Source organism: Pinus tabuliformis, chromosome J (assembly GCF_031772625.1).
Source record: "Pinus tabuliformis cultivar Carrire ecotype Pingquan chromosome J, CPIR1, whole genome shotgun sequence".
Classification (NCBI taxonomy): domain Eukaryota; kingdom Viridiplantae; phylum Streptophyta; class Pinopsida; order Pinales; family Pinaceae; genus Pinus; species Pinus tabuliformis.
In genome coordinates, this window is record NC_142295.1 from 392,191,448 (window position 1) to 392,218,954 (window position 27,507).

At 39.0% G+C, this 27,507-nt stretch overlaps 2 protein-coding genes across 5 annotated transcripts in view; one reads left to right on the forward strand and one right to left on the reverse strand.

Moving 5' to 3' along the window:
- Nucleotides 1-9,469: 9,469 nt before the first annotated feature.
- LOC149227429 (uncharacterized) lies at nucleotides 9,470-10,138 on the reverse strand. Its single transcript, XM_089380501.1, has one exon. The coding sequence runs from the start codon at nucleotides 10,136-10,138 to the stop codon at nucleotides 9,470-9,472; it is 669 nt and encodes a 222-aa protein (XP_089236627.1).
- A 2,529-nt stretch (nucleotides 10,139-12,667) lies between these two features.
- LOC149227430 (U-box domain-containing protein 4-like) overlaps nucleotides 12,668-27,507 on the forward strand; it is a 139,537-nt gene continuing 124,697 nt past the window's right edge. For 2 of the 4 annotated variants that reach the window (XR_016247800.1, XM_089377790.1), the window contains exons 1-2: nucleotides 12,668-12,826; nucleotides 12,939-13,174. The gene's annotated coding sequence lies outside the window, so the exon portion shown is untranslated. The other 2 variants (XM_089377792.1, XM_089377791.1) reach the window with 2 other exon arrangements.

Consider the following 27,507-nt stretch of genomic DNA (forward strand, 5'->3'; position numbering starts at 1 on the left):
AAAGGAAGAGAACAACTAGGAGGAGAGGGCTGGGACCCAGCAACTACTGATCTTCCAGCCATCCTCTCTATTGAGATTGTTCAGCCTTTTTTCAATCTCAAGGGCTTCCCTAAATTTCCGATGATGGAATTGCGACACTCTAGCAATCACACTAGCTTCCTCAATGCATACATGATGATTGGTTTCCTCCATATGCTCTGCTAAAGCAGAAGACTTGGTTCTCATATGCTTAAGGTCAGCTGCGTGCTCACTAATCCTTTGATTAATGGAGCAACTAGTCTCACCAATATAGGGGGTCCCACATGAACAGGGAATAATATAAACCCCTTTCATGTCCTTGGGGTCAATAGGATCCTTCACAGATCTGAGAGACTTACGAATGGTGTTAAGAGGTCTAAAGGTAGTGGGGAAATTATGCTTCTTAAGAATCCTCGCAATCTTGTCCGTAGTCCCTTGAACAAACGGAAGATGTACACCAGGAATCTGTTCTTTAGGTCCTCTTTTGGATAACGAATTCTTAGCAGCTTTGAGGAAAGCCTTTTGTCCCAAGTGTCTGTTGTAGCCGTTCTCCACAAAGACATTAAGGAGATGGGATTTCTCCTCCTCAAAGCTCTTTTCATCAGAGATCCTTAAGGCCCGAGTCACAAGGGTGTTGAGAACCCCCAACTTCTGGGCCGAGAAATGGTGGGAACTAGCATGAAGGTACTGCTCCGTATGAGTTTTCTTACAAAACACTAGGTGGGATAGGGAACCATCCTTATTCTTAGAGATAAGAATATCAAGGAAAGGGAGGCAACCATCGACTTCTTGTTCCTTAGTGAACTTAATGGCCGAGGATTGACTATTACGATGGTCGAAGAAGAGATCCAACTCCTCTTGGCCGCGAGACGAGATGACATTGGTGTCATCTACATATCTTTTCCAAAGCTTGGGCAGAAGGCGGGTTGAGTTTAGAGCTTTAGATTCAAAATCTTCCATAAAAATATTTGCAACTACAGGGGATAGGGGTGAGCCCATGGCAACCCCACAGGTTTGCTCAAAGAACTCACCTTCAAAACTGAAAAAGGTCGAAGTGAGGCAGATTTCAACTAGCTAAGCTGTATCAGGATCAGTTAGACGCCTGATCACATCCATGGCCTCATTTATAGGGATGCATGTGTAGAGGGAAACAACATCAAAACTGACAAGAATGTCTCTATAGTCCATGAACTTGGTAATAATAAAGTTATCAATTTATCTGGTTTCTCCTTTTCCCCTTCTGTTTTTAAAGTTTTAAGCAAAGGTCTAAACTTTACCTTGGCCCCTAAAAAGATCCCTGTGGATGACATTATTTGTGACATAGAATGTGGGATTCAGGGTTTACCTGATAGTATTAAGAACACTATTAGGCAGGATTGTGCTATTATTCTGAGGAAGGCTAAGCCTCCCAAGAGCAACCTTTGTAGGGATGAATTTGAAGCCCTCAAATCCTTAAATCAGAACAAAGATATTGTTGTTCTGAAAGCTGACAAAGGTGGGGCTGCTGTCATTCTTAACAAGGAAGACTACCGCAATAAAATGTTAGATCATCTTCATAATAGCGGTAGTTATAAGAAGCTTCCCAAAAACCCGTTAAAGAAGATCTCCAGGATTGTGGCCCTTGCCATTAAATCCAGTAACTCAGTGAGTCCCCTGCACCATAAACTCATTGAGAGCAATCCTATCACGCCTAGAATCTATGGGCTCCCTAAAATTCATAAGGAAGGAGCTCCCCTTAGGCCCATTGTTAACACCATTGGAGGTCCTACCTATCTTCTTGCAAAGTTCCTTGCCTTGAAGCTTAAACCCTTAGTTGGTCGTACAAGGTCCTTCGTTAAAGACTCGGCTTCCTTTATTGAGGAGCTCAAGGACATCAAGCTGGACTCTGGAGACATTCTTGTCAGTTTTGATGTTGTTTCCCTCTACACGTGCATCCCTATAAATGAGGCCATGGATGTGATCAAGCGTCTAACTGATCCTGATACCGCTCGGTTAGTTGAAATCTGCCTCACTTCGACCTTTTTCAGTTTTGAAGGTGAGTTCTTTGAGCAAACCTGTGGGGTTGCCATGGGCTCACCCCTATCCCCTGTAGTTGCAAATCTTTTTATGGAAGATTTTGAATCTAAAGCTCTAAACTCAGCCCGCCTTCTGCCCAAGCTTTGGAAAAGATATGTAGATGACACCAATGTCATCTGGTCTCACGGCCAAGAGGAGTTGGATCTCTTCTTCGACCATCTCAATAGTCAATCCTCGGCCATTAAGTTCACTAAGGAACAAGAAGTCGATGGTTGCCTCCCTTTCCTTGATATTCTTATCTCTAAGAATAAGGATGGTTCCCTCTCCAATGAGTGTTTCGTAAGAAAACTCATACAGAGCAGTATCTTCATGCTAGTTCCCACCATTTCCCGATCCAGAAGTTGGGGGTTCTCAACACCCTTGCGACTTGGGCCTTAAGGATCTGCGATGAAAAGAGTTTCGAGGAGGGGAAATCCCATCTCCTTAATGTCTTTGTGGAGAACAGTTACAGCAGACACTTGGGACAAAAGGCTTTCCTCAAAGCTGCTAAGAATTCGTTATCCAAAAGAGGACCTAAAGAACAGATTCCTGGTGTACATCTTCCGTTTGTTCAAGGGACTACAGACAAGATTGCAAGGATTCTTAAGAAGCATAATGTCCCCACTACCTTTAGACCTCTTAACACCATTCATAAGTCCCTCAGATCTGTGAACGATCCTATTGACCCCAAAGACATGAAAGGGGTTTATATCATTCCCATTTCATGTGGGACCCCCAATATTGGTGAGACTGGTTGCTCCATTAATCAAAGGATTAGTGAGCACGCAGCTGACCTTAAGCATATGAGAACCAAGTCTTCCGCTTTAGCAGAGCATGTGGAGAAAACCAATCATCATGTCTGCATCAAGGAAGCTAGTGTGATTGCTAGAGTGTCGCAATTCCATCACTGGAAATTTAGGGAAGCCCTTGAGATTGAAAAAAGGCCGAACAATCTCAATAGAGAGGATGGCTGGAAGATTAGTAGTTGTTGGGTCCCAGCCCTCTCCTCCTAGTCGTTCTCTTCCTTTTCTCCCCCTCCCTTAAATAAGCTTTTAATTAATTTCTAACACTTGAATTCTCTAGTATTTATTCATTTAAAAACTCTTTGACGATTAATTTAAACTTAATTTATTTAATAATTAATTGATAAAATTAAATTAAAATTAATCTATTTTATATTTAATTAATATACTATTTAAATTGACTATTAATTAATTTATAAAATTGTAATACTTTTTAACACTTGATATTTATATTTCTAAAAACTCTTTAACTATGAATATAAAATTAATTTTAGTTTAATTCCTTTAACTTATATTTTAATTAAAATATAATTAACTATTACTCTATTTTTATAACTAACTAATATTTAAGAAATTTGATATCTAACAATTTTAAACTAATGTATTTTTTGTGTTTTACTTATTCTAACAATTTTAAGTTAATTTATTTTAATATATATTTATATATGTCCCTTTAACTTATATTAAAATTTGATTAACTATTTACAGATCACTCTATTTTCAATATGTACAATAACCTTTTGAAATTAATTTATTTTATGATAATATATTAATTCTAATATATATTCATAATGGTCCACTTACATTTATAACCGTATTAAGCCAGTTAAGCCAGTTAAATCCCCGGGAATGGATCTTAGATTCAAACTTTTCCAGCAGGGGCAACTAGTCTCCGCTGACAGCACAATTTTGGAAAATAGGGAGTCCCAAATACTTGAAGGAAGACCATGACGAGGAGGCTGCGAAACCAAAGCAACTGGAGATGGCTTGCAGCGTGATGGCAGGGGTATTCCAGCAGTAGATGTGGCATTTGCCTTTATTGAGGCTGCTTCCTGAGTCTTCACAATAGTCATCAATCATTTCTTTGAATCTTTTAGCTGAGGACACAATGGAAGCACCCAGCAAGAGGGAATCATCTACGAACAGCACATGGTTTATATTATTAACTCCTCTCGCAATGTTCATGCCCATTAATTCTTGATCCTGTTGCTTTTTGTTCAAAAGGAAGCTAAGGACATAAGCTTGAAGGACAAAGAGCAGAGGGGATAGGGGACACCCTTGCCTCAATCCACGAGAAGCTTTGAAGAAATCTGTGACCCTCCCATTCACCAGAGGGGCTATCCATGGCTCGTTGATACACGGCTTAATCTAGTTGATAAATTTGGATCCAAACCCGAATTTGCGCAGGACATCCATCAGAAAACTATGTCTCACTCTGTCGAAGGCGTTTTCAATATCTAACTTGACAACCATAACTTTCCCCCAATTTTCTGACGCTCCTGAGATTTCCAAATCATTCTGCTTAAGTCTTTCTCCACACTCTGCCAACAAGATTGCAGGAATCTGGCAGTGAAACCGTCGGGACCCGGGGCCTTATCCGGTTCCATAGCGAAGAGGGTGTTTTTTATTTCATTGTTAGAGATCTCAACTTCTAGGAATTGGTTCTTTCTGGCGGTAATCAGGGAGGGCACCTCATTCACAAGGGTAGAAACATGTCCCAAGGCCTCTTCTTCACTATATAGGTTTTTGAAATGAGTGAAGGCAGCGTTCTTTATGCTTCGGATTTCTCCGTGTGTGGTGGTCTCTACTTTAATTTCAGAGATGGAGTTGAGGCATTTTCGGGCCTAAGCTTGCTTATGGAAGAAGGAAGAGTTTCTATCTCCCGCCTTGAGCCAGAGACTGCGGGATTTCAGTCTCCAATACTCTTCCTCTGCCAAGCTAGCTGATCCGAATTTAAACAGGAACGCAACAAATTACAGAGATAAACATAAATACAGAGATGAGATAACCATAAATACTGAGATGCAGCGGAAATAAAACTTCATTTCATTACTGTCAAATACTGAAATGTGCTTACAAACAGAAATAGAAATAAATCAATTAGGGCGATGGTAGCTTATCTCTGAGAAGAGATGTGGCGGCTACATGCCTCTGAACTGTCCTAAAAACTGTGTTACAATGAGACTCAAAGGCCTATTTATTGTTGAGAAACAGTGGAAAACCTTTCACATCCCGAAACCTAACCCTAGAAGATGAAACGCCAAATTGTGGGCCCCGTTTGGGTAAATTGGTACATCAATTTCCCGGGGTCGTAAATTTGGCATACGATCTCCGTTTGACGCGTACGATAGCTCGTTAGAAAGATCTATCCGAGTACTACCACTTTGGGAGGCAACATCAGTCCATGGACCCATGTTGCCCCAGATTCCCAAAAAAACGTCGTTTAGGGCCTCAAAACGGCTTCGGAAGTTCAGGACCTGAAAAATAGCTAAAAATAGTAAACTATGCTACAATTTAGGAAACTGAAAAAGCTGAAAGAGATAGTTGTGGGGGTCCAAATGGGATAGGTGGGTGGCCACCAACATCCACCTGGATCATTCCTCCCCCCTTAGGAAGCAATGGTCCCCATTGCATTGAGTTCCTCCCTGAGATGAGGAAGCTTTTGCTGAGCTGGGTCTCTGGTGAGTTGTTCTGCAATCTCTGATGTGTCCAGAAGTGGTGGGAAGCATGGTCGATGACGGTCCACATTGAACACTCGGCGCAAGCAAAGGAATGGAGGAATGTTGTGCTTCAAAACATTGTTGCCCGTAGCCTTGGTACTGGTGTAAGGACCATGTCGGAGTCGCCTGAGTTTCTGATGGGTTTTGGTAAGGCACTCTCTCTGCAGATGTAACCAAACTTTGTCGCCCACCTGAAACTTGTGTGGTACCCCTGTGGGTGAGGAGAAGTTGTTCCTGTGTCTTGTCATGACTGTATCCTTTTGCTGCTGCTGCTGCATGGAGGAACCCTTCACCGGGGTCATGGATGTGATGGCAATCTTCCCCTTACTTTGGGAGTGAACCAGACAGATGAATTTCCTGGTCTGGGAGATGAGCTTGCTGCCTTTCTTAGCGGTGATCAAAGATGTGGCGGTAGGTGGGGCTACCTCCGGTATCCTGTATAATGAATTATTCAAAGAAATAATGACAGCACGAGGCCTGGACTCATACACAGCATGTCGCCTCCACAAGTATGGCTGGCCTAATAATACATCACAAATATCCAGAGGTGTAACATCGCACAATACCTCGTCTGTGAAAGGTTTGATGCTGTAGGAAAGGCGGCACTGCTGGCGAACTTTCAAATCTTGTCCTTCGTGAAGCCATCCGATATTGTACGGCTGCGGGTGCGGTGTAGTCGGTAGGCCCAACCGCTTCACGACCTCTGCTGAAATGAGGTTCTTTTGGCTGCCACTGTCGACAATGAATTACAGCGGCGAACCCTTCACCCACATCTGTGAGTGGAAAAGACGCTCCCCCTCTTCTGGATCTGCAGGTTCATTCTTCTGGATCTTGGCAGTGGCAACAGTGGCATTGGGATCCGCATCAATGATCTGCTTCCCTTTGCCATTCCCCTTGTCAGGTTCTGGCTCAGGGTCAGAACATGTATCTGATTCGGAAGCCTTCAACTCGGCCACCAGTGAATGCTTGGTCCGACACTCACTTGTGTTATGAGTGGGACTCTTGTGGAACTCACACCACTTTCCTGTGTCCTTCTTCGGCTTCGTGGTGTTGTTCTTTTCTTGCGGCTTCGACGGGTTGTCTTGGGTCACCCCGCCTTGGCTTTGCCCTTTGGACTTTGGATTTGCAGATCCAAAGTCTCGCTTCTTCTGTTTGAACTTTTGCTCAATTTTGACAGCGTATCGGTATGCTGTGCCGAGTGAGGAGATGTTCAAGAACCCCATCTCTTCCTGGATGTATCTGTGTAGGCAGCCGCGGTATTTGAGTACCAGATGCAACTCAGAATCTTTGATACCTAACTGTGTGCGAAGGGTATGAAAAATCTTGGTCTCGTCCCTGCCGTAGTGTGGTCCATTTGATGTATTTGTCCTCATAGCTTCCAACAGGGTAGTACTGCTCCTTGATGGCATCCCAGAAGTCATTCCAAGTGGGTGCGGCTGAAAATAGTGAGCCTGTACTTTCATCCTTCTGCTCGCAGTAGGTTTCCCACCAGTCCTTGACGTGGGGGGCTGCTTTGAGAAGAGCGAAAACGATCTTTTCCCGACTTGAAAATTCATGAACAGAAAAATACCCATCTAGCAGATTTAACCATTTATCTACGGCATCTGCGTCTATTTGACCCTCGAAGATGGGGATTTCAAAATTAACTTGTACCTTAAACGGTGTGGCGTTTCCAGAGTAGCTGTTGGAAGTCGATGTGTCGCCTCTGGGTAGCGGCTAAAGGATCTGTGCAAATCTATCCATCATCGCGTTCCTTTGCCGCTCGAGTGCTTCTTTGAGCAAGATTTTGATAGGATCTCCTGCCCCTTGGTCTTTCTTCTCATCCGCCATGGGAGGCCGTCGGGATTTGCGAGGCTGGTCTTGCAAAGGTTCGACCAGTTCAAGCCCTAACTCCTTATATCCCGACCTCGTTGGGGATATGCAAAGAAAAACAGAGAAAATGCAGACCGCTCTGATACCACTGATCCGAATTTAAAGATGAACGCAACAAATTACAGAGATAAACATAAATACAGAGATGAGATAACCATAAATACTGAGATGCAGCGGAAATAATACTTCATTTCATTACTGTCAAATACTGAAATGTGCTTACAAACAGAAATATAAATAAATCAGTTAGGGCGATGGTAGCTTATCTCTGAGAAGAGATGTGGCGGCTACATGCCTCTGAACTGTCCTAAAAACTGTGTTACAATGAGGCTCGAAGGCCTATTTATTGTTGAGAAACAGTGGAAAACCTTTCACATCCCGAAACCTAACCCTAGAAGATGAAACGCCAAATTGTGGGCCCCGTTTGGGTAAATTGGTACATCAATTTCCCGGGGTCGTAACTTTGGCATACGATCTCCTTTGACGACTTCGGAAGTTCAGGACCCGAAAAACAGCTAAAAATAGTAAATTGTGATACAATTTAGGAAACTGAAAATGCTGAAAGAGATAGTTGTGGGGGTCCAAATGGGATAGGTGGGTGGCCACCAACATCCACCTGGATCACTAGCCTTAAGGAGCATGTGCTGAAGATTAGCCTCCTTGTCAAGAATTTCTTTTGTGATCTCAACATTTTCTGAAACCTGATGATGCATCTCAAGTCGTTCCTGAATCATTTTCCTTTCCACAGCAGGATTTGGTAAGGTTTTTACCCAAGTTTTTAGAGCAGCTTTAACTCTCCTAAGCTTCTCCTCCCAAATGAAGAAGGCAGAGCCTTTGATTGGGAGCTTCCAGATTTCTTTTATCAGAGGCATGAATAACTGTTCCTTAACCCAATGAGAATTGAATTTAAATGGAATGGGACCTTGGTCCAAATGAGCCAGCAGGTCAAGCTTAATGGGGCAATGATCGGAAACACAACAAGGGAGAATATGCATTCTAGACTCTAGACCATGAAGAAGAAAAGAACTTTGAACAAGGAATCTGTCTAACCTTGCAGCGATATGTCCCGGGCCGATTCTTTTGTTTGTCCAAGTGTACGGACGAAGGCTTAATATCTATCATGTCCCAGTCTTGAAGCAAGTCTTCAACCCATTCCCGAGCTAGGTCCCTAACAATGCTTCCTCCACGTTTTTCTGACAGAGATAAGGTGAGATTAAGATCCCCTGCTATTATTATATTAGCCAATTCTTGAGAATCTGCCAGACTTCTAATGGAGTCCCAGTAGTGCTTTTTCTCTCCTGCGCTGACAGGAACATACACGTTAAAGAGGGAGAGAATCATATCTGTTTCTACGTGCTGTATCTTTGAGAACAACCAGTGGGTGTTTTTGACTTCTCTGATCTTTATGAATTTGTTAGCATTCCAAATAGTGCCCAGTCCACCTGAAGCACCTCGAGCTGACACTGCTTGTCCTTCGCTTTTCTTCCACAACTTCTTACCGATCTGGAGGAAGGCATAGTCCTCCATTTTAGTCTCCTGGATAAGGAGTAGATCCAGAGATTCTGTTCTTATCAAGCTTCTTCTTTTATTCTGCTCCCCATACCCCTGCAATTCCAGGAGACGATCTTCATCACTTGCATTTTGGATGATGAGCTCCCCTAGAGCTCTAGGACTGATTTCTATTCTTCTTCAGAGTATTTGCCAAGAGTTCTCGAGGGTTGGTTGACTTCCCTGAAGTTTGTCTTTGTAAGTCTCTTGCTCTCTTTTTTCCCGAGCAGATTTTCGGCCTCTCAGTGATCTTCTGGCCGAGGTTTGCGAAGCTCCTATTTCGCCTTCTTCTTCTGAATCCTCCGAACCTTACACATCCTCTGTCTCTTCAATGAGGATCTCTTTTGATCTGCCTTCATTATTTTCCACATGTTTTGGTCCCGAGGGGTACTCCTTGAGGATCGACCCTTCCTTCTGCATCTCTGGTTCTTGGGTGCCTTCTATTACTGAGCTTCACTGAGCAAATTTGTTACCTTGCTCTTCCATGATAGGGGATTGGTTTCTAGGGGTTGCTTGAGGGCCATTGCCATTTGTATTACCAGTTCGAATGGCTTTATGGGCATTTTTGGATCTTTTAACTTGGGTCCAACCTTCATCCTTGCCTTTCTCCATTTCACTATTCTTTGGACAATTTCGAGCAAAATGACCATAAACCTGGCATTTCCTGCACTTGAACGGTAGTTGCTCATAGTCCAGCTTTTGAACGTGAGTCCAACTTCCAACCCTGATCTTTACTGCCTCAGGCAAACCAACCTCCAGGTCAACTTCAACACAGATTCTAGCACAATCATATTGGTCTTTGTTATTTGCTTGGTCGATGAATTTTCCCAAGGTGTTTCCGATATGCTTTAGGGACTCCCAATTCCAATAATGCATTGGAAGATTGGGTAGCCTAACCCACATAGGAACGACTGTGGGAACGTTAACTGATGGATCAAAATCAGGCGTCCACTTGTTGAGGTACAGCCCCTGAGGACCCATGAAGTAGGGACCATTCGGGAATATCAGATCCTTATCATCCTTGTCAGAGAATTCAAACGTAAAGAATCCCTTCCCTAGAAAATACGAGGTGACACCATTTTTAATCAACGGAGCCCAGTTTCTAGCAACCCAGCTCTCCATGGATTAGGGGGAGGGCGAGAGGCCTGTGAACTGTCCAACCAAAGCTCTCTCAGCCAGAGAAAGGGTGACCTGGATCGAACCCTCAGGGGGTAGTGTAATCTCAGGGATGTCATCCAATCATTTCACGAACTTCGCAGCCTCCGAAACTTTCTACTTCGGCAGGGATTCCAGGAGTTTGAGAAAAGCTTCAACATCAAAAGGGGGAGGCGAAGGGGGCGGCTCCATTGCTGCAGCGACCCAACGATCAAAACCGAACCCCTCAAGTCATCGCAGAAGAAACGAACAGAGAGATAAGGAGCCCCAACAAATCCACAATAGCGGAGACTCAAATCGCCGCGCAGGGAGACCAGAGCGCCGCACAGGGGATCTCCGCGCAGAACGAGGACCGTATCACAACCCCCAGGAGGTCTGCGGAGCCCACCGAAGCAGCCAGAGGGCCGAGCCAAAGGAGTTGCAGAGCGGCGGCTAGGTCAAAACCCTCTCCTTAGTGGAGATACTTACTAGTCAATTTTAATATTTATTTTAAGTAGGAAAAAATGTTTATATTAAATATAATTAATTATTAAATGATATATTATAATATAAAATAGTATAATTAATTATTGAATGATATGTTTTACTATATAAAGTATTGTTTTTAATTTAGTTATAATATAATTTATATTTTTAATTTAGTTATACCTATAATTTGTGTGAAAATGGATGTAGTTAAATTATATATATAATATATATATGGAAAATGGAAAATCTACGCACTTAAATTATATAGCTTTATAATATAAGAGTAAAAAAAACTTTAATAAACCATCAAAAGTTTAAATTTCAAATCAAAATTATAAATACAAAATAATTATTATATATTTAATTACTTTTATATAAATTATCTATTGTATATTTATTATGGTAAATGATTGTCTAATATATCATTCAAAATTAATTAGAATTTATAAAACTTATTCAAATTTAAATTCTTTTAAATATGAATTCACAAAGGACTTCTTCAAGGACTTTTTCAAGAATCCTTTGAGTTTGGTTCACTGTTGGTCTTTTCCATATTGGGGTGTAGTATTGGTGATTTCTTGACATTGCTACTACTAAGTCACCTTTATGTTTAACCTTACACACTGTGATAGTTTTTTTTACTATAGGAGTTTGAGATTGATCTCCATAGAAAGCAACATATAATATCTATTCAATGTTAACCTTCATTGCCACCACCCTTAGCTATTTTTTCATTCCCAATACTTTTTAAGTCTACACACAAGCCTTCAAGGTTTTTCGCATTCTTCTCAGAGTGTGGATTTGAATCTGTGTCTCAACCCTGTGCCATGTCTGCTCACGAGAATTGATTTACAAGGTGTTCTCCATGATTGGTACCAATAACTCCACTGCATGACAACATTGGTCACATCTCTTTGCACTTTTGCAAGCCCTTTCTCAAAGATCTTAATTTGCCTTTAAATTTAGCCAACTCACTCATAGTGCATATTCTTACATTGCACCATAACCATGGGAGGAATGGTTAGGTTAAGACTCCTTTCATTTATCTTTCTATGAGCATGCATTCCTACCACAAACCTACACTTAAATAATATCAACCCATTATCACCATAATATAATACCAAAAAGAAGATATGGAGGGGAGTTTTAAATTCTTTATCTTTTGCTCTATGCATTTGTTTTTACTTGTCAATGGCTGTCATGCTAAATTCCCTCCATAGTATAGGCATAGAGATAAATGTCCTCCAATTTATGCTTAACATTTTTTCTTCCAAGCCCATTTTTACCTTTGTGAACACGATTATTATGCACCCTTAACATTTGATAAAAAGAAATTGATTCAAAATGCAATATCTTGCCAATCCACTCTAATATTTGTGAATTTATGGACAATGGTATTAAGTGTCCTTAGTCCTTAACACTCATAAAACGAAATAGATTCAAAATTCAATGTTCTGCCCAATGGATTGATCTTTTCAAATTAACATCTTAAAGAAAAAAATAAATATTAAAATGGAAAACTTGATAATAAAAATTATGAACAATGATGATTGAATTTCTAATATTGCTTAATTCATTTATCCATTATTAATTAACCCTTTCACATTTTGAAATGTTTAACTTTACTATCAAATACTATTCTCCCTTCCTTAAAGAAAATTACTTTCTTAATTTCCTCAATAATTATAAAAATCTTTATATTTATCACTACATAATAATATAAAATTTTAAATAAATAAACCTAACATAACTTTATATGCTAATTTAACTAATTTTAAATATAAAAAATCTCAAATTTTAATGACAAACAATATTTAATATAAACACTCAGCATAAATCTCAATTTTTGAAGACAGACAAGACTGTTAAAAACAAAGAATGATCTAATCATACACAACTAAGTCAGATAATTTTATATTAACTTTCCACCCGTGCACCTAAATATCCAACTAAAACAGAGAACATAGTATGATCTAATCATACAAAACTAGACCAAATAATTTTATATTAACTCTCCACCCGTGTCCCTAAATTTCTAACTAAATTCTCCGCCATTCTATTCTAGTACCCACTTTCTCGAAAAGTGCAAAAGCTCATTGCATATACGAGCACCTGGTACACAGCTCAATTTTGACTAAAATTCCCAAAATGTTCGGCCTATGGTGTATATATTTACACAGACAACACGTAAGTATCCACGGTCAGTGGCAGCATTGTACAAAAAATTCTCTGTCTGGCTAAAGTTCTATTTATTATACCATGTTGGCCTACTGATTCTGTTGGTGATATTCGTATGTAGCTGGATCCTGGGGGTTTGGTCCGACGATTCTGAGGATCGACCAGACGACCTGCTACAGTATTGGATGAATTTTGGACAGGGCTGAGGGGTTCTCCGATCGGTTTATCATGTAACGAAGAGGAGATTGGTCGGATTTTGTTCGATTGACAGTGTGGAGATTCAGGGCTAATCTGGTGTCGCTCTATTCAGTATCTGTCGTATTTACTCAAGTTTCCTTGCACATGAAAGGCTTACAGGTAAGCAGCTGCTGTCCATGATTTCCATATGCTCTGTTCAGCTCCTCTTATGTATAATTCACATAACTTGGGAATTGATCAATTATAGGTTAAAATAATCTAACTTCAGTTAGTAGGCCTTCCTACTTAATTGGGGCCCTTCGTCTGCTTTGCCAAGGAGCAGGTTATGCTTCAAATGTGTGTGAATAAGATCAGGAGATTACTGCTCTTGCGTTTGATGGTGAAGACCATGGGCTCTTTTAATTTGCCGCAATGTTGTCGCTGTCCTTATGTGAGATAATGAGGGTAACAGGCCTTTTTACATTTTATTGCTGCAGCGCTGTTGACGAGTCTGCGATGTACTGTGTGTTCCATGGGAGATGTGTGTGCTTCAGAATCCGGTTAAAGCAGCCATTTTCTGTCATGTTGACTGCATTTTTTTATTCCGTGCTGGCAAAGCTCACAGCTTTCTGCTTATTAGGCACCGGTGTTCTAACTGTGGCTTGGGATGCCCTTTTTTCTTCCTTTCGGACTTGTTTGTAGATTGACCTAGTCCGGGTGGAGGCCATTTTCTTCTAGTTCTTTGGAGTCTGGCTCTATAATGGCATCGACTCTTTAGCATTTAAATCAATTCTGTTTTTTCTTCTTATTTCTTCCTGTAGAAGCAAATCATTCTGTTTTCTAAGCTTGAGCTTGCCCATTTGGTTCAATGTTCTCCAAATGTTTGAGGCGCGAGAGTGGGGAAACATACATTGTTACATGTGGAGACACCCCTCAAAATTTAGGGAAATTTGTGGTGAATGAGGGGCGTGGGGGTCTCTAGCATAGGGGCCGCATCTCTAAAATTATCCCGTTTCTAAAATTATTTAAAGAAAAGAAAAATGTCAACATTAACAGTTCATTCCATTCCATGCAGATTCATCATCATTGTGCAATGTAAATACTAAATCATTCCATTTCATGTAGATTCATTGTCATTGTGCACTGTAAATACTAAATTTAAATTTGTAACTGATACAAACATCAACAATTAATCATCATTGTTCTTTTCATACTTTACACTGAATCATTGATACATGCACATCAAAATTTCAAATTTATTAAATAGTACTAAGCATATGCTAAATAGTAGATATTGAAATCTGAAATAGTAAATTAAAATTACTCAAAAATAGTGAAGAGTGAAGACTCATGACTCAAAAGAATGAGTAATCACTAATTAGATTCAAAAAATAAAACTGAAAATTAACCACAGATAGTGAAAACTAAAAGCAATCAACATCAAATAAGCATCAAGGAGCCCATGCCATCGACTCACGTCTTTATCCATCTGCTGTATGAAGGCATCAAGACTATCAATGGGAGTGCCACTATCTGAGCTAGAGTCACTCTCATGAATATCCAAGGCAATTCACGGCTCACTCTCATCTCAAAGTCAATGCTAAATGACTTGTAAGTGTCAAATAAGAGAGATGTATTTGTAATGATGAGTTAAGTTTAATAGTTTACTTGGTTTATTTTTTTGTTTTAAATCTTTAAATTAACATTTTTTTAAAGTTTTTCTGCTTTTTGGAAAAAAAACCGAGGAAGAGGCGGTGGGGGGTTTGTGCATTGGTGTGCTCAGGCATCTCACTTTTTGGAAGGGTGGGGGCACCGATAAGCATCCTTTTTGTGAAACACATCTTGCTTTTTTGGAGGGGGTGCATGCAAGTCCTTTTTTTCAGAATGTGTCCCACAATTCGACAAAACATTTCAGAGTGCATTTTGTGGAGTTTCGCAAAAAAGGGGGTTTGGTGAAACGTTTTACTAGGTGTCCCCATCTTGAGAGTGAGGGAGGAGTGCCCTCAATTCTGTGGGATGCATCTCCTTGTAACACTGATTTGATTTCGAAGAGAAACATTTAATTTAAGATAGGAATCCAGAGGGCTTCTTGTGGCATCACTATTTTAGTATTTTGTCATTCTTAGATACTTTAAAACTAATGTTGACTAATTGGTCCAACAACGATCTCATATTGTTAATATGAGTGGCGATGCTTTCTAACTTGTTCTTATTCATGGTGAAGAATTCTTGCCTCAACTACAATTTTGACAAAAATATGTGGTTTTAAAAATACAATTTACTGACAAAAATATGTGGTTTTAGATAGAGTGTTTAAGATATTCCATGCCTCTTTTACAGACTTTGCATGAGCAATGTTGACCAACTGGGCTTTCTCATGATGACATGGGAGTCTTTGATTTTTTTTGTTATTTCATCCATTGGTTTCTGCATTTCATAAACTCTTTTTCTACGAGAACCATCTTCATTTTAACTTTCCACATAGATAATTTTCTCATCAATCTTTTCAGTGAGTAGTGGTTTTAGTTTTTATAGCCATCTCTGCTGTGCATTACTCCTCTGTCCTATTTTCAAATATCTTTCTTTCTCCCTTTGAATATAGAATTTCGACAATACGATTGATGTCAAACTCCATTATCTTAATAAGTTGACTATTAATGGGCTTCGACATTTGTGAAGTATATTTTAGAATTCATTATACTAATTTGCATGAAATTAAACTGAGAGGTTTGTTTTGCAAGGTACCCATATGAAGCAAAACCAAAAATTCAGCTTTGAAAAATTCACTGTCTGTTCAAAGATGGGCACTCAAGGATCATTATCACTTAAAAAAGGAAATTATGCACACTTCATATATTTGTATAAGTATGCTCGATCATTATCACTTAAAAAAGGAAATTATGCACACTTCATATATTTGTATAAGTATGCTCGCTTTCGATTCGGAATGTCATCAGGTGGAGAAGTTGTAGACCCAATGTTTTTGTACAGTGATAACTCTTCGTCTTCTGTAAGCTTTGTAAATGTTTTTGGACTCCACCACTGCATATGCTCGCTTTCGATTCGGAATGTCATCAGGTGGAGAAGTTGTAGACCCAATGTTTTTGTACAGTGATAACTCTTTGTCTTCTGTAAGCTTTGTAAATGTTTTTGGACTCCACCACTGCACCGAATGTGGATAATAACAATTATAGAGAGAGTAAAGACCAACTGTTGGGGGCAAGCCTAGTACCTGCACACCTAAGTTGGATTGAACTTGCATATCCTAAAAGTTGGAGGAAGACATTTTGAAAAAACGGTACTCAAGTATTTTACGATACTTCATAGATGGATGGTATAGTGATTACAAGTAAAGGGAGAGAATCCGATACAAAGGATGGATGAAAGCCCTAACTTGTGTCCAATTTACCTTTGTGGGGTAATTAGGCCTTCATTTAGCTAATTAATTCTATTCATGCTTACTACTTATGCCTACAATAAATCAGCTCATTTACAAAATATGTCATACCTAGGTACACAACATGATTCGAACATAGACATAGAGGGCAACACATAGACACCTCAACACCCCCCACTCACCCCAAAAAAAAGTTTGCGCACAACAACCCTTGTGACCCAAGAGTGCAACACAGAGCACTTGTTGTGGGCCTCAAGGAGTAATGCCCTTCTATTTACCTTGTTGCCACTGGTGGGTGGGGTTGAAGGGGCAATGCCCCTGGGTGCCTCTCCTATTGCTGCTAATGGGCAGGGTAGAGGGGAAAACATTTCCATGTGTGCTGCAAAATCTGGCGCTGACAACACCATGCACGCATTGTTCTAGACTTGTATGTGCCAAGGTCCAGACTAAAGAGTTGCATGCACATCCTTCAACATTTTATGCATGTGATTACAACTAGGAATGCCAACAGTGGACTACACATGCACCCTTATTATTTCGTGTGTGCACCTACAACCATGAATGCTAACACCCAGTTCATTATGGAAGCTCAATTGTTTCTGTAACTTAGTCTTGGTGTCTCTGTATAAATACTTGTATGTACATTTTGTTAGCTCTCATAGATCTCAATCACCTAGCAAACTCGATTCTGCCTCACAATTCTTCTTAGAGCTTTGTCTTATGGGATTTGTCAATCTCTCAAACCTTGCTTGTTGTACTCACATGTATCTTCTCCATTTAGCGATTAATGGAAGACCTTTAATTCTATCTCTTTGTCTCAACTGCGAATGTGCTTTTAATTTGACAGCATAGCTAGTGTTTGGAATCTTGGATATTCATGGTTGTTTTTAGAACTTTGAGTTCTCTTGGGTTTGGAGTTGTTCTCTGAATTGCATATCTTGGACTGTTGGTGTGCACTGTGGATCACAATAGCCCTTTCTGAGATTAATCATGCATCTTGCCTGAACATGGGTCTGAATCCGATATTGCTTTCTTTTGGCAGTCACCATTTTCTGTCTTGATCAGATTTGCTTATCCATGACCATCATTGTACTAGCGTAAGATTGATAGGTCGCTTCTCAACTCATCTTTCCTGTACTCAATTATGAGTCCCATGAGGATTTCCTTGACATTCTGATTTTCGAATTCATGACATGTGCCTCATAGTACATTTTCCCCATAATGGATCTCAATGCTCAAGTTAGAATTTGAATTATTCTCATTTGAAACAGTCCTTTAGCAAAGGAATTTTAAAGATTTAGACTCCTATTGTTTGGAAAAGTCATTTTTCTTTTTGGTTTGGATTGAATGCTTCCAATCAACACTAGCAAATGACAACTGCTCTATTTTTTATACTCGATGGGTAGAAACATCCTGACACACTGCATAAGTCACCCTTTGGCTAGGAGGCCCTTAGTGGGGGGTATCTTTTGTGCTAAAGTCGCCTAGGACTTGCACCTGGCCCCACACATTTTTCACAAGCACAAGCAGGCATGACGACAGGCATGTCATTGGAGAGACTTGTACCCTAGTGTGGGCAATAGCGATATTCCCCTTTCACTGACCCAGCACACTGACATTGACATGGACAAGTCACTATCGTAGTATTATTCAGTGAATAGATTTTGAAGTTCTCATGTGAATTTTAGATTCAAAGATTTAATCTTTATCTACATAGTACATGTTTCATACTGAAATTTGCAATTGGAATTCAATGGCCAGTCAGTATCCATGAAAACAATCGATTTTTCAGAAAGTTAAAACATAGAAGTGGTTGTTTGTCTTCCATTATGTATCCTATAAAACAGTGGCTGTGCATTTTAAGTTGCCTTTGTGGGATCACATTGTAAATTTTTGTTAAATTAGGGTGCAATGATCACAACACTTTGGAAATGCCGTTTATCTAGACATTATTGCTCAGTTTGCTTGTAATATACATGTGTTCCATGAAAACACCTTTTTGGATGTATCATCAAACTATTGACATTCAATTTTAATTCAATTATGAAATTCATTACCTTTTTCAGGACATACATGCATGTGATAGTCATAGAGCACAAGAGAAGGAAGAAACTTGCACTCAATTTGATGATTTTCCATTGCATAGTACCCATATTTATAATAGAAATTTTGTTTTAAATCTGGTTGCTGAACATAAATTGAGATCTTTAAACTTCAGACTGAAACAAATCTAAACCAAAATTCTTAAAATAATAAAATATCTTAGATAGGCTTTCTTTTCTCAGAAACTTCTGGTTTTAAATCCTATGCCTATTTTTGTCTAATAAGGCACCCTGTTTACGCATGCTTTTGTCAAATAAGCTGCCTATCTAAAATGGGCATCACTTAGTTGTACACCCCTTAATGACTATTTTATTTTCTTTACTCCAAATATTTGTTTGAACCTCTAAAACTTGTCCTTGGTTAATGTTTTCATGACGACGTTTGCTGTTTTTCTGCAATATAACACTTCCATTTGTTTGTTCTATGTCTGATCTCTGATATAGTGGCGATGGCTATCAAAATGCTCGGTTCTGACATGAAACACTGGATGTTGAATAACACTCTGATTGTCACAGCAGTGGAGCATTGCTTGAGTTTGTTGAAGGTTAATATCACAAAGAACCTTCCTGAGCTGTATTGCTTTACAAATTGCTCTGGCAGCTGCCTTGTACTTTTTTCTTCATGTAGGATAACGCAACAGTTGGTTGCTTTTTACTAACCCATAGAATTAATCCTGATATTGAATGAACACTGTGACCAACCAAATCTGGACTAGTGTGCACTAACTTGAAATTATTGCTACAGTGTACACGCCAAGGTTGCACGGAGTGGGAGCATCATTTTCCAAAAATCCTTGGGAGTGGAGCGTCTATATATATTATGTCAATTGGGTTTATGTCGAGGAGTTGGGAGGAATAATTATTATCCTCCCCACCTAGGTTCAATTCCCACAAGTGACATGATGAGTTTTATTGTAATGGCTTCTGCCTCCTTGTTGAGTCTAAGCAGTTCCTTGAGGACTGAAACATGTATATTCCTCATATGGAATATAAAGATATTTCTTATGGAGATATAGAATCTAGATATAGTATTGAATTGCATTTATATTCAAAAAAACATTTAAAATGCCAAATTAGTTGGGAATATATGCAAACATGCATATTTATACATCAATGAAGATAGGAATGGCATCCATATTACATTAATGATTAACCATTTGAGCATCAACCATCTAGAATCTAGATTTTGTCAATTACAAACAGACATACAAATTTTTAAGCCATATAATAGAAAGTAGGCCATTCAGATATGGGAGGAAATAGGTTATCTAGCAATTGTCAACAATAACATGACCGAATAGTTATGCTTACAAAATAGGTCATCTACACATTGAAATATGAATATTGAAAGATCCAAAACAATAAACTGAGGTAGTTGCTACACACTTCTCTACAGAAAAATTGTTCACCAATTGTGAAAGCATCCATGTTGCCAAATGTTGTACTTGTGGGGTAGCAATGCCATGCATGTTTCACCACTCCTTGACAAGCATTGTTCCACCATTGGTTATATTGAGATCCTCATCGTTAGTATCATTCTTCATTTTTTTGTTGATGTCTAGTCTTTGCTTCTACCTTTATCCTCTAGGGACATCAGTCAACACAAGCCAATTTTGATGAAATTGCCTAATCCAAGCCTTAAAATATGGTAGGAAACGCTTAACATGCTCTATTAATGATTTTGGTTTGAGTGAAGGGTACATTTTTGCTAAGGCCACGAGTTCAACAATAAACACCACCAACTCTAGTGTACATATAGGGTTTGATGTTCTTGATTAAATGCCAATCACTTGTCCTCATATGTGATAGAATCCAATGAAATGTCACAATTGCATTGATCCTGAAATGTGAAATTGTTAAGTCTGCTGAACTTTGAATGGGATATGAAATTCTATTCTCTCCCTATGAAGTTCGATGAGGTTGGAATCATTTTCAAACATCATGAAACAATTAATGGTAATGTTAAAAAGTTAAGGATAAAAAGAAAATATAATTATCTTTCCTTTTTATCCGTTTACATTAAGAATCTTACAAGACCATTAAGGAGTTTCTGGGGAATGCCTAGGAGCGTCTAGGGATGGTCTAAGGCCTTGGGAGCGTACTCCTTGGCTCTAGGAACGTTCTTGGGAGCACCATGTTGAAAATGTAACTATTGTCGGTCTTCATAATGTAATGTAATTTCGTTGTCAAAAATATTTATTATATTCATTATTATTCTTTTATTTTTGGTCAAAGCATGTTCTTCATGCTTATAAAGTTAGAGTCAGGAAAAATAATTTATTATGAGTAAAAAAGAAAATGTATTTGAGTCAAGTCCCATTTGGACTTTTTGTAAGAAAAGAAAAAGGATTTTATATTGAGTCAAAGTCCACCAAATAGTCAAAGTTAGCCCTCCTTGGGAACAAGTCAGCCTGGGCCTCCAAAGGCCACCCACTCAACCTCCTGGACAGATATATACACCGAGGACAGTTCGATCTATTGACACATCAATCAAGCACAATTCAAGGAGCAATTTTCTTAACTAGCAAAGGAAAAAGGGAGCTGAATTAAAGGAGAAAAGATCTAGCATATGTGGAGGATAATTTCTGTGAAGGACGATTTTTTTTTCTGTGATTACTGCAGGCCTGAAATTTCAGGACAGGACCGAAATTTCAGGAAGATGACAGATTTGGACAGTTTGACCATTGTTGACTCTGACTAGAGTTGATCAGATTTGGAGGTGAGTTGGATGAGAGTTGGACTTGACATTTTGGTCGCAGTTTTGGGTCCTGGTCTTGGTGTTGGGTTTTCCCCCTTGTGGGGTTTTGCCCTGTCTTGGAGCCTAATTTTGGTGTTTCTTGTCTCTTTGTTTTCCTCGTTTGTTGAACATTTGTATAATTGCTTGATGAAGAAGACATAACACCTATTAAAATGCTATCTAACATTCACAAGTAATTATCAAGAAGAGGAATCAAGTTTTAATCTACATTATACTTGGTTTCTCAACACACCATGCTGCCAAATTGGTAGGGAGTGTGCTCCTGGATTTTGTGAGTGTGCTTCAGCTCGAAGCGGGGTTCCAGGGTTGGGAGTGAGGGGGGGAGGGGGTGGGTGTTCCTGCAACATTGGTACACACGATTTCAAGTCTATATTACAATGTTCCCTTCAAATGCCTTTGTGCTTTTCTTCATTCCATTGAACGTCTTTGGGACTTTGCTATAAATTGTGAAACAATCCCTATAGAAGTCCACACAAATCTAGTCTAGTAGTAAGGTAAATCAGACTTTCTACTAGTCACCTATTTGATGTTGCATCCACTAGATTCGAGTGTTCAAGCACAGATAAATTCACCTCTGTTTCAATAGGAGTTGCTGCTAACTTACAATCAACCATATCAAACCTTTTCAGTATCTCCTGTGCATGTGTTTTTGGGACAAGAAAATGTTGTCATCCATCTGCAAATCCTTCTACTTCTAAACAATAGTGAAGTAATCCTAAATGCGTCATTTTAAAGGCTTTATGTCAGTGTTGCGAACATCTCAATAACATCCCGATTTTATCTCGAAATCACGATTTTTTGGCCTAGCTGATGTTTGCCGATTTTACCGATATTTTGATGGTATCTTGATTTTGCCGATGTTTGCCAATTTTAACCGAAATTTTCCTGGTTTTTACGATTTTTTGGTTTTTCGGACCCTTGCCGATTTTATCCCAATGCCGATGTTCGTAACATTGCTTTATGTAACTCACTTTTAAATTCCTCACATGTCTTTGTGTTTTAACTTGTAATGATGAGATCATTGACATACAATACCACAATCACAATATCATTTTCACATTTGATATTGATATGCAGACCCTTTTGCTCTGAAGTGATCAATCATCATCTGTTTTTGCATATGATGCTCTAATAGCTTCCTTGATCCAATACAATGCCTTTTTCAACTTGAACATGAGATTCTCGTTCTACTTCTGTACAAAGCCTTGCGGCTCTTGCATGTACGCTTCTTCCAAATCTCCATTTAAGAAGGGTCTTTTGATATCTGCCCTGATGAAGAGTCCATTTGAATTGAACTACCATGGCTAAGAGCTTACAACCGATCTTATTATATTCATCTTTGACACAGGTGTAAAGGTTTCTTCAAAATTATTTCCTTTGTTTTGTGCAAAACCTTTAGCCACTAACCTTGCTTTGTGCCTGTCTATTAAATTATTTGCTTTATACTTTGTATTGTAGACTGATTTGCAACAGATGGTTCTCTTTGACAATTCCATAAGTTCCGTAGTTCCATTTCTTTTTGTTAAATTATTTTCCTTTTGTTCCTGTTTGTTCAACATTTGCGAATACCACTTCAAAATTTTATCGGGCTTTGGTGATGTCTTGTCACGGCTAGCTGTTAAATTTTTACCTGGTTGCTCGGTCTGTATTCTCCTACAGATACATGCAGCAAGTAGTTTGCAGCAGATCCATACAGTGCCTCTCATATTCAATTCACCTTGGGGATTTGCGCTCTGATGTAGCAGGTGTGAGGGCACTCTAGCGAAACCTCTTAGAGAGGTGCACTGTTTTTGTAGACAGCATGCATGCACCAGCTTTGGAGAAGTTCTAGTTCTAGTTGAAGTTATCAAATTAGAAGTAATGTCTTTTCTTATTCCAGATTAACTTCTAATTCTGTCAGTTGCCAACTGTTTTAATCAGCGTAGGTGCTTTTTAAGTTGAGTTAGCTTCTGTTCTTAATATGAACAGGGGTGCTTTTCTTTATTAGAGTTTTTCAGATTATGTTGGGTGCAGTTGTCAAGGAGGCATGCATGCTTGCATGTGTGAGCCCATCTCCTTCAGGTGCTCAATTCTAGGCATTTTCCTCTTGCAGAACTTGGTGCTGATTTCTAGGCAGTTTTAGTTTTATTTATTTATTCTTGTATCTAATCTTTGCAGCCACAGACACGGGTTATGTTTCATAGCCTCATATCTTTCATAGTCCATAAAAGAAAGGCAGGGGTAAGGTGTTTATCAATTCAGTTTACAGTGAGGAGTTGTATTGTTTTATATTATGAGTTAAGAAGAGAAGCATAGATGTGTTTTTAGGTGCTGCAGATTCTACTGTTTGCTGTTAGTATTTTCAGTTAGTCTGTGTGTTTGTAGATCTAGCATATATACCAGCACTTTTGTGAGTTTTCAAGTTTATTGCTTGCTAGGGTTTTACTTTGCAGGACTGCTTACCATGTACTGAAATTCAACATGGTATTAGAGCTGTGCTTCTGAGAGCCACCAGGAATTTTTGTATGGAGATGTTAGCACTGTGTGAGAGGGAGTTGTCGAAGGGCTTCAGTGGGATTGATGCCCAAGAATCTTCAGTGAGTGAAGAGATGTGGACCTGTGAGAGGTTGTAGGGTGTGATGCCCTAAGAGCTCCAGTTTGTTGAAATTTTATTTTTCTTTGGGCTGATTTCTTTGGTTTAGGTGTGTACTGGCAGTTGCATTGATGACCAGTCTTGGTGTTCAAGAGTGTCACATCACACATGTTGGAGTGTGATTCCTATTTTGTACCATGGAAGTGCAAGGGGCAGAATCTTTTGAAGGAGTTTGATTTTGGGGGTTTTATAGAAGGAATGGTGAGAGTACCCACTAATCCCACACAGCTGGATGAGCATAACGAGAAGGTGGCCAGGTGAAGCAAATTGTCTTTGATTTAGTGAAGGACCATTTGGTCCCCTCTCATGTCAACCAAGCACATGCTTGATGCCTTAATCACATTGCACTAGAGTGTGAACTTCAAGCGTAAGCTATTATTGAAGAATAAGCTCACAATGATATGCAAGAGTGACACTGACACTATAGCCAACTACCTTATGAAGATAATTGAGTTGAGATATCAACTTGATGCTATTGGCATTAAGGTGGAAGAAGATGATTTGGCACCCATAGCCATTAATGGGTTCTCACCAATTTGGGAAGTGTTCATTCAAGTGTTTGTGTTCGAGGGAAGCTTTGGGATAATTTTCATTTTGGAGGAGACCATATTGGATGTTGATTTAACTGAATATGAGGAGAGTTTAACCTTTCCCTCATCAGGAAGGTGAGGAGAGGAGGAAAGAAAGGAGGATCTAGGAGGGCATTAAAAGAAGGAGGATTTAGTTACCTTGAACCAGGGAAAGAAAAACTTGAGCCACATTAAGTGCTTCAATTGCCTTAAATATGGAGAATATGCTTTTTAATGTCTTGAAAAGATGAAGGGGAAGGGAAAACAACAATGAAGCAGTTTGCAGGGAGTGTAGAAGCTTTAGTCGAAGTAGATGTGTTTGCATCCAGGTTTGAGAAATCCTTCTTTATGGTGTCATGTCTTTCCACTAACACCAAGTAGGGTTGTATGTGGATAGTGGTGCATCTAGACACATGATGTTCAACAAGAAAGATTTGAACGAACTTCAAGAGTAGAATGCCAATTGAAGGTGGAGCTTGTTGATGATGTCGAATATCTAGTTATAGGAATGGGTTTAGTCATATTTGCATGCCATTAGGGGATGCTCTTGGGCTTGATGATGTTTTATATGTTCTTGGTTTAAGGAAAAATCTTTTGTAATGTCAACTATGATGGATCTCATGTGTGTGGTTGAGTTTGATGATCAACATGTTATTATTAGAGATTGCAGCCGTGTTCTTGGTCAAGTTATGGCTAGGCCTACATAGGTTAGTGGCTGATCCAATCAAACATGGAGCGCTAGTCCACAATAGTGATAATTTGTGTGAGATTTGGCACAAGATTTGCTCATATACACTATGGGGCATTACCTTTCTCGAAGGACATTGTGCAAGGGATTGTTGGACTTCAAGATAGAGAAGACAAGAGTGTACAGGGATTGTGCATTGGACAAGCATGTTGAGATTGCTTTCCCTAGCGGTGCACATAGATTGATAGGGATTCTAGATCTGATCCATTCAAATGTATGTGGACATATGCCATCGACCTCATTGACAAGTAACATTTATCATGTTTTGTTTATTGATGACTCCTCTAGAAAAGCTTGGATATATTTTATGAAGGTCAAGGATGAAGTCTTTAGTAGGTTTCAAGAGTTTAAAGCTTTTGTGGAGAATTAGATAAGTAAGATTTGACAATGGAGGAGAGTACACATCCAAGAAGTTTGATTCCTTTTATGGGGAAATGGAGATCAAGAAGTTGACAGTTTCTTATAGCCCACAATAGAATGGGGTTACAGAGAAGAACATGTCCACCATTGAGACAACCAAAGCAATGCTCAACATGCTAGAGCGATTTGGAGAACAACTTAGATCAACCATGTAAACTAACACGTGCTCTTTGTAAGGAAGGTGTTCTTCACCACACCAAGATACTCTATTGCCATGTTGAACTTTCTGTCTGTTAGGGGCTTCAAAGGAACATTGATCACCTCTGAATATGAAGGAACATACCCTTGGACTGCTACTCCCTTTTGTACTATAAAATATTTTTCTTACAAGGATGACTTCAACAACAACCTGGCAATTTGTAATGTCCTTCATGTCAACCTCATAGGTCATATTCTTCTCAGACCATGTCATGAGTTGTTCAGAGCTTCCTGCAATGACAAACTCATCTCTATATGGGACCAAGACAAATGGATCAAAATATATCAAGAAGCAAAAGATAATTTTTCACAAATTATGGAAAATTCCAAGTTGGGTAAGGACTCATCAACACTGAAATGCCAAACTTGTGGTGCATTCATCGGCCCATACAGAGCCTTCTTCTATTTGCAATCATGGTTATCTTGCCCTTTTACCTTAAAACTGTGTCAACTGAAGTAAAATCCCTTTATCTGAGAGGATCCTTTGACAACAGACCTACCTTAGTGCTCTTCAGTACTCCCATCAACTGTGAGCTTAGAATTAATCACTAGTTCCTCAAAAGGTTTTTGGAACAATCTCCCTGTTATGTAAGGTTCCGAGGTAATTTGATATAGTACTTGTTGTTATGTTCTATTCTCCTATTTAGGTTATTGCTTGTTAACCATAGGGGGGAATCCCTAGGTGACTTTAGGAGTTAACTAACAATAAAATACGATTGGTAACACTTAGATTGAAACAAAAGCTTACTCTCCTGAATAATTCTACTATTAAACATGAAAAAACTGGCAGAAAATGACCTAATAACTGCAACATGCATGGAAAATGATACAGAATTTCATCTAAGTGTTTGCCACACAACCCAATTCAATTCTAGACTTACAAATGCTGAAGTAAAGTGGGGAAGACCGTGAGTATAGCTGCTTTTATGCAGTCCAAAATAATTTTAAATGCTGCTTTTCTGTTTTTGTTTTAATTATGTATTTTTGGTTTTTTAAAATTTAAATGCATGGAAATCAAGAGAACTCTATAGTTTATCTTTATCTCTGTATGAAAGATGAAAAACCAGCAAGCTAATCTTGCTGGAAATTGATAGAAAACAAGCTAAACAGTGGACCTATAGGCCTAATTAATATGCCCATAATGTCTAAGATTCACAATTTTCGATGCAGATATGATAGTTTGCTTTTATATGAGGAATTAAGTGCTATTAATAAATGAACCAGTGCTTTCAATTGAAATTTGAAAATTATGGAAAGAAGAAGAAAACGAGTAGGGTGGAAGAAATTCTGAATCCTGTTGAAATGTGTAACTAGGTTCGGTCTTCATAATGTCTGTTGTAATCATGATTTTATATATTTGATATTAAAGAGAAAAAAAAATTATTATTATCATTCTTGATGTATGGGTTTCATGCTCAAGATAAATTTATTTATAGGTTAAGCACCCATTGAGTGCTTCTAGTTTTTTCAGAGTTATGAAGTCAAGAAAGTCATTGTCATACATGTAAGATCCCCTTGGGCATGTTGTATTTTGTAAATAATTTTTTTGTAAAGTCAAAAGTGTCATAAAGACTCTCCAAGACATTGTCAAACAAGTCGGTCTACAAGAAGGAACAAGTTGGCCTCATGGGCAGCAACTCGACCTCCTAAGAAGCCTATATATAAGAGACATCGACCTCATTTAAGAAT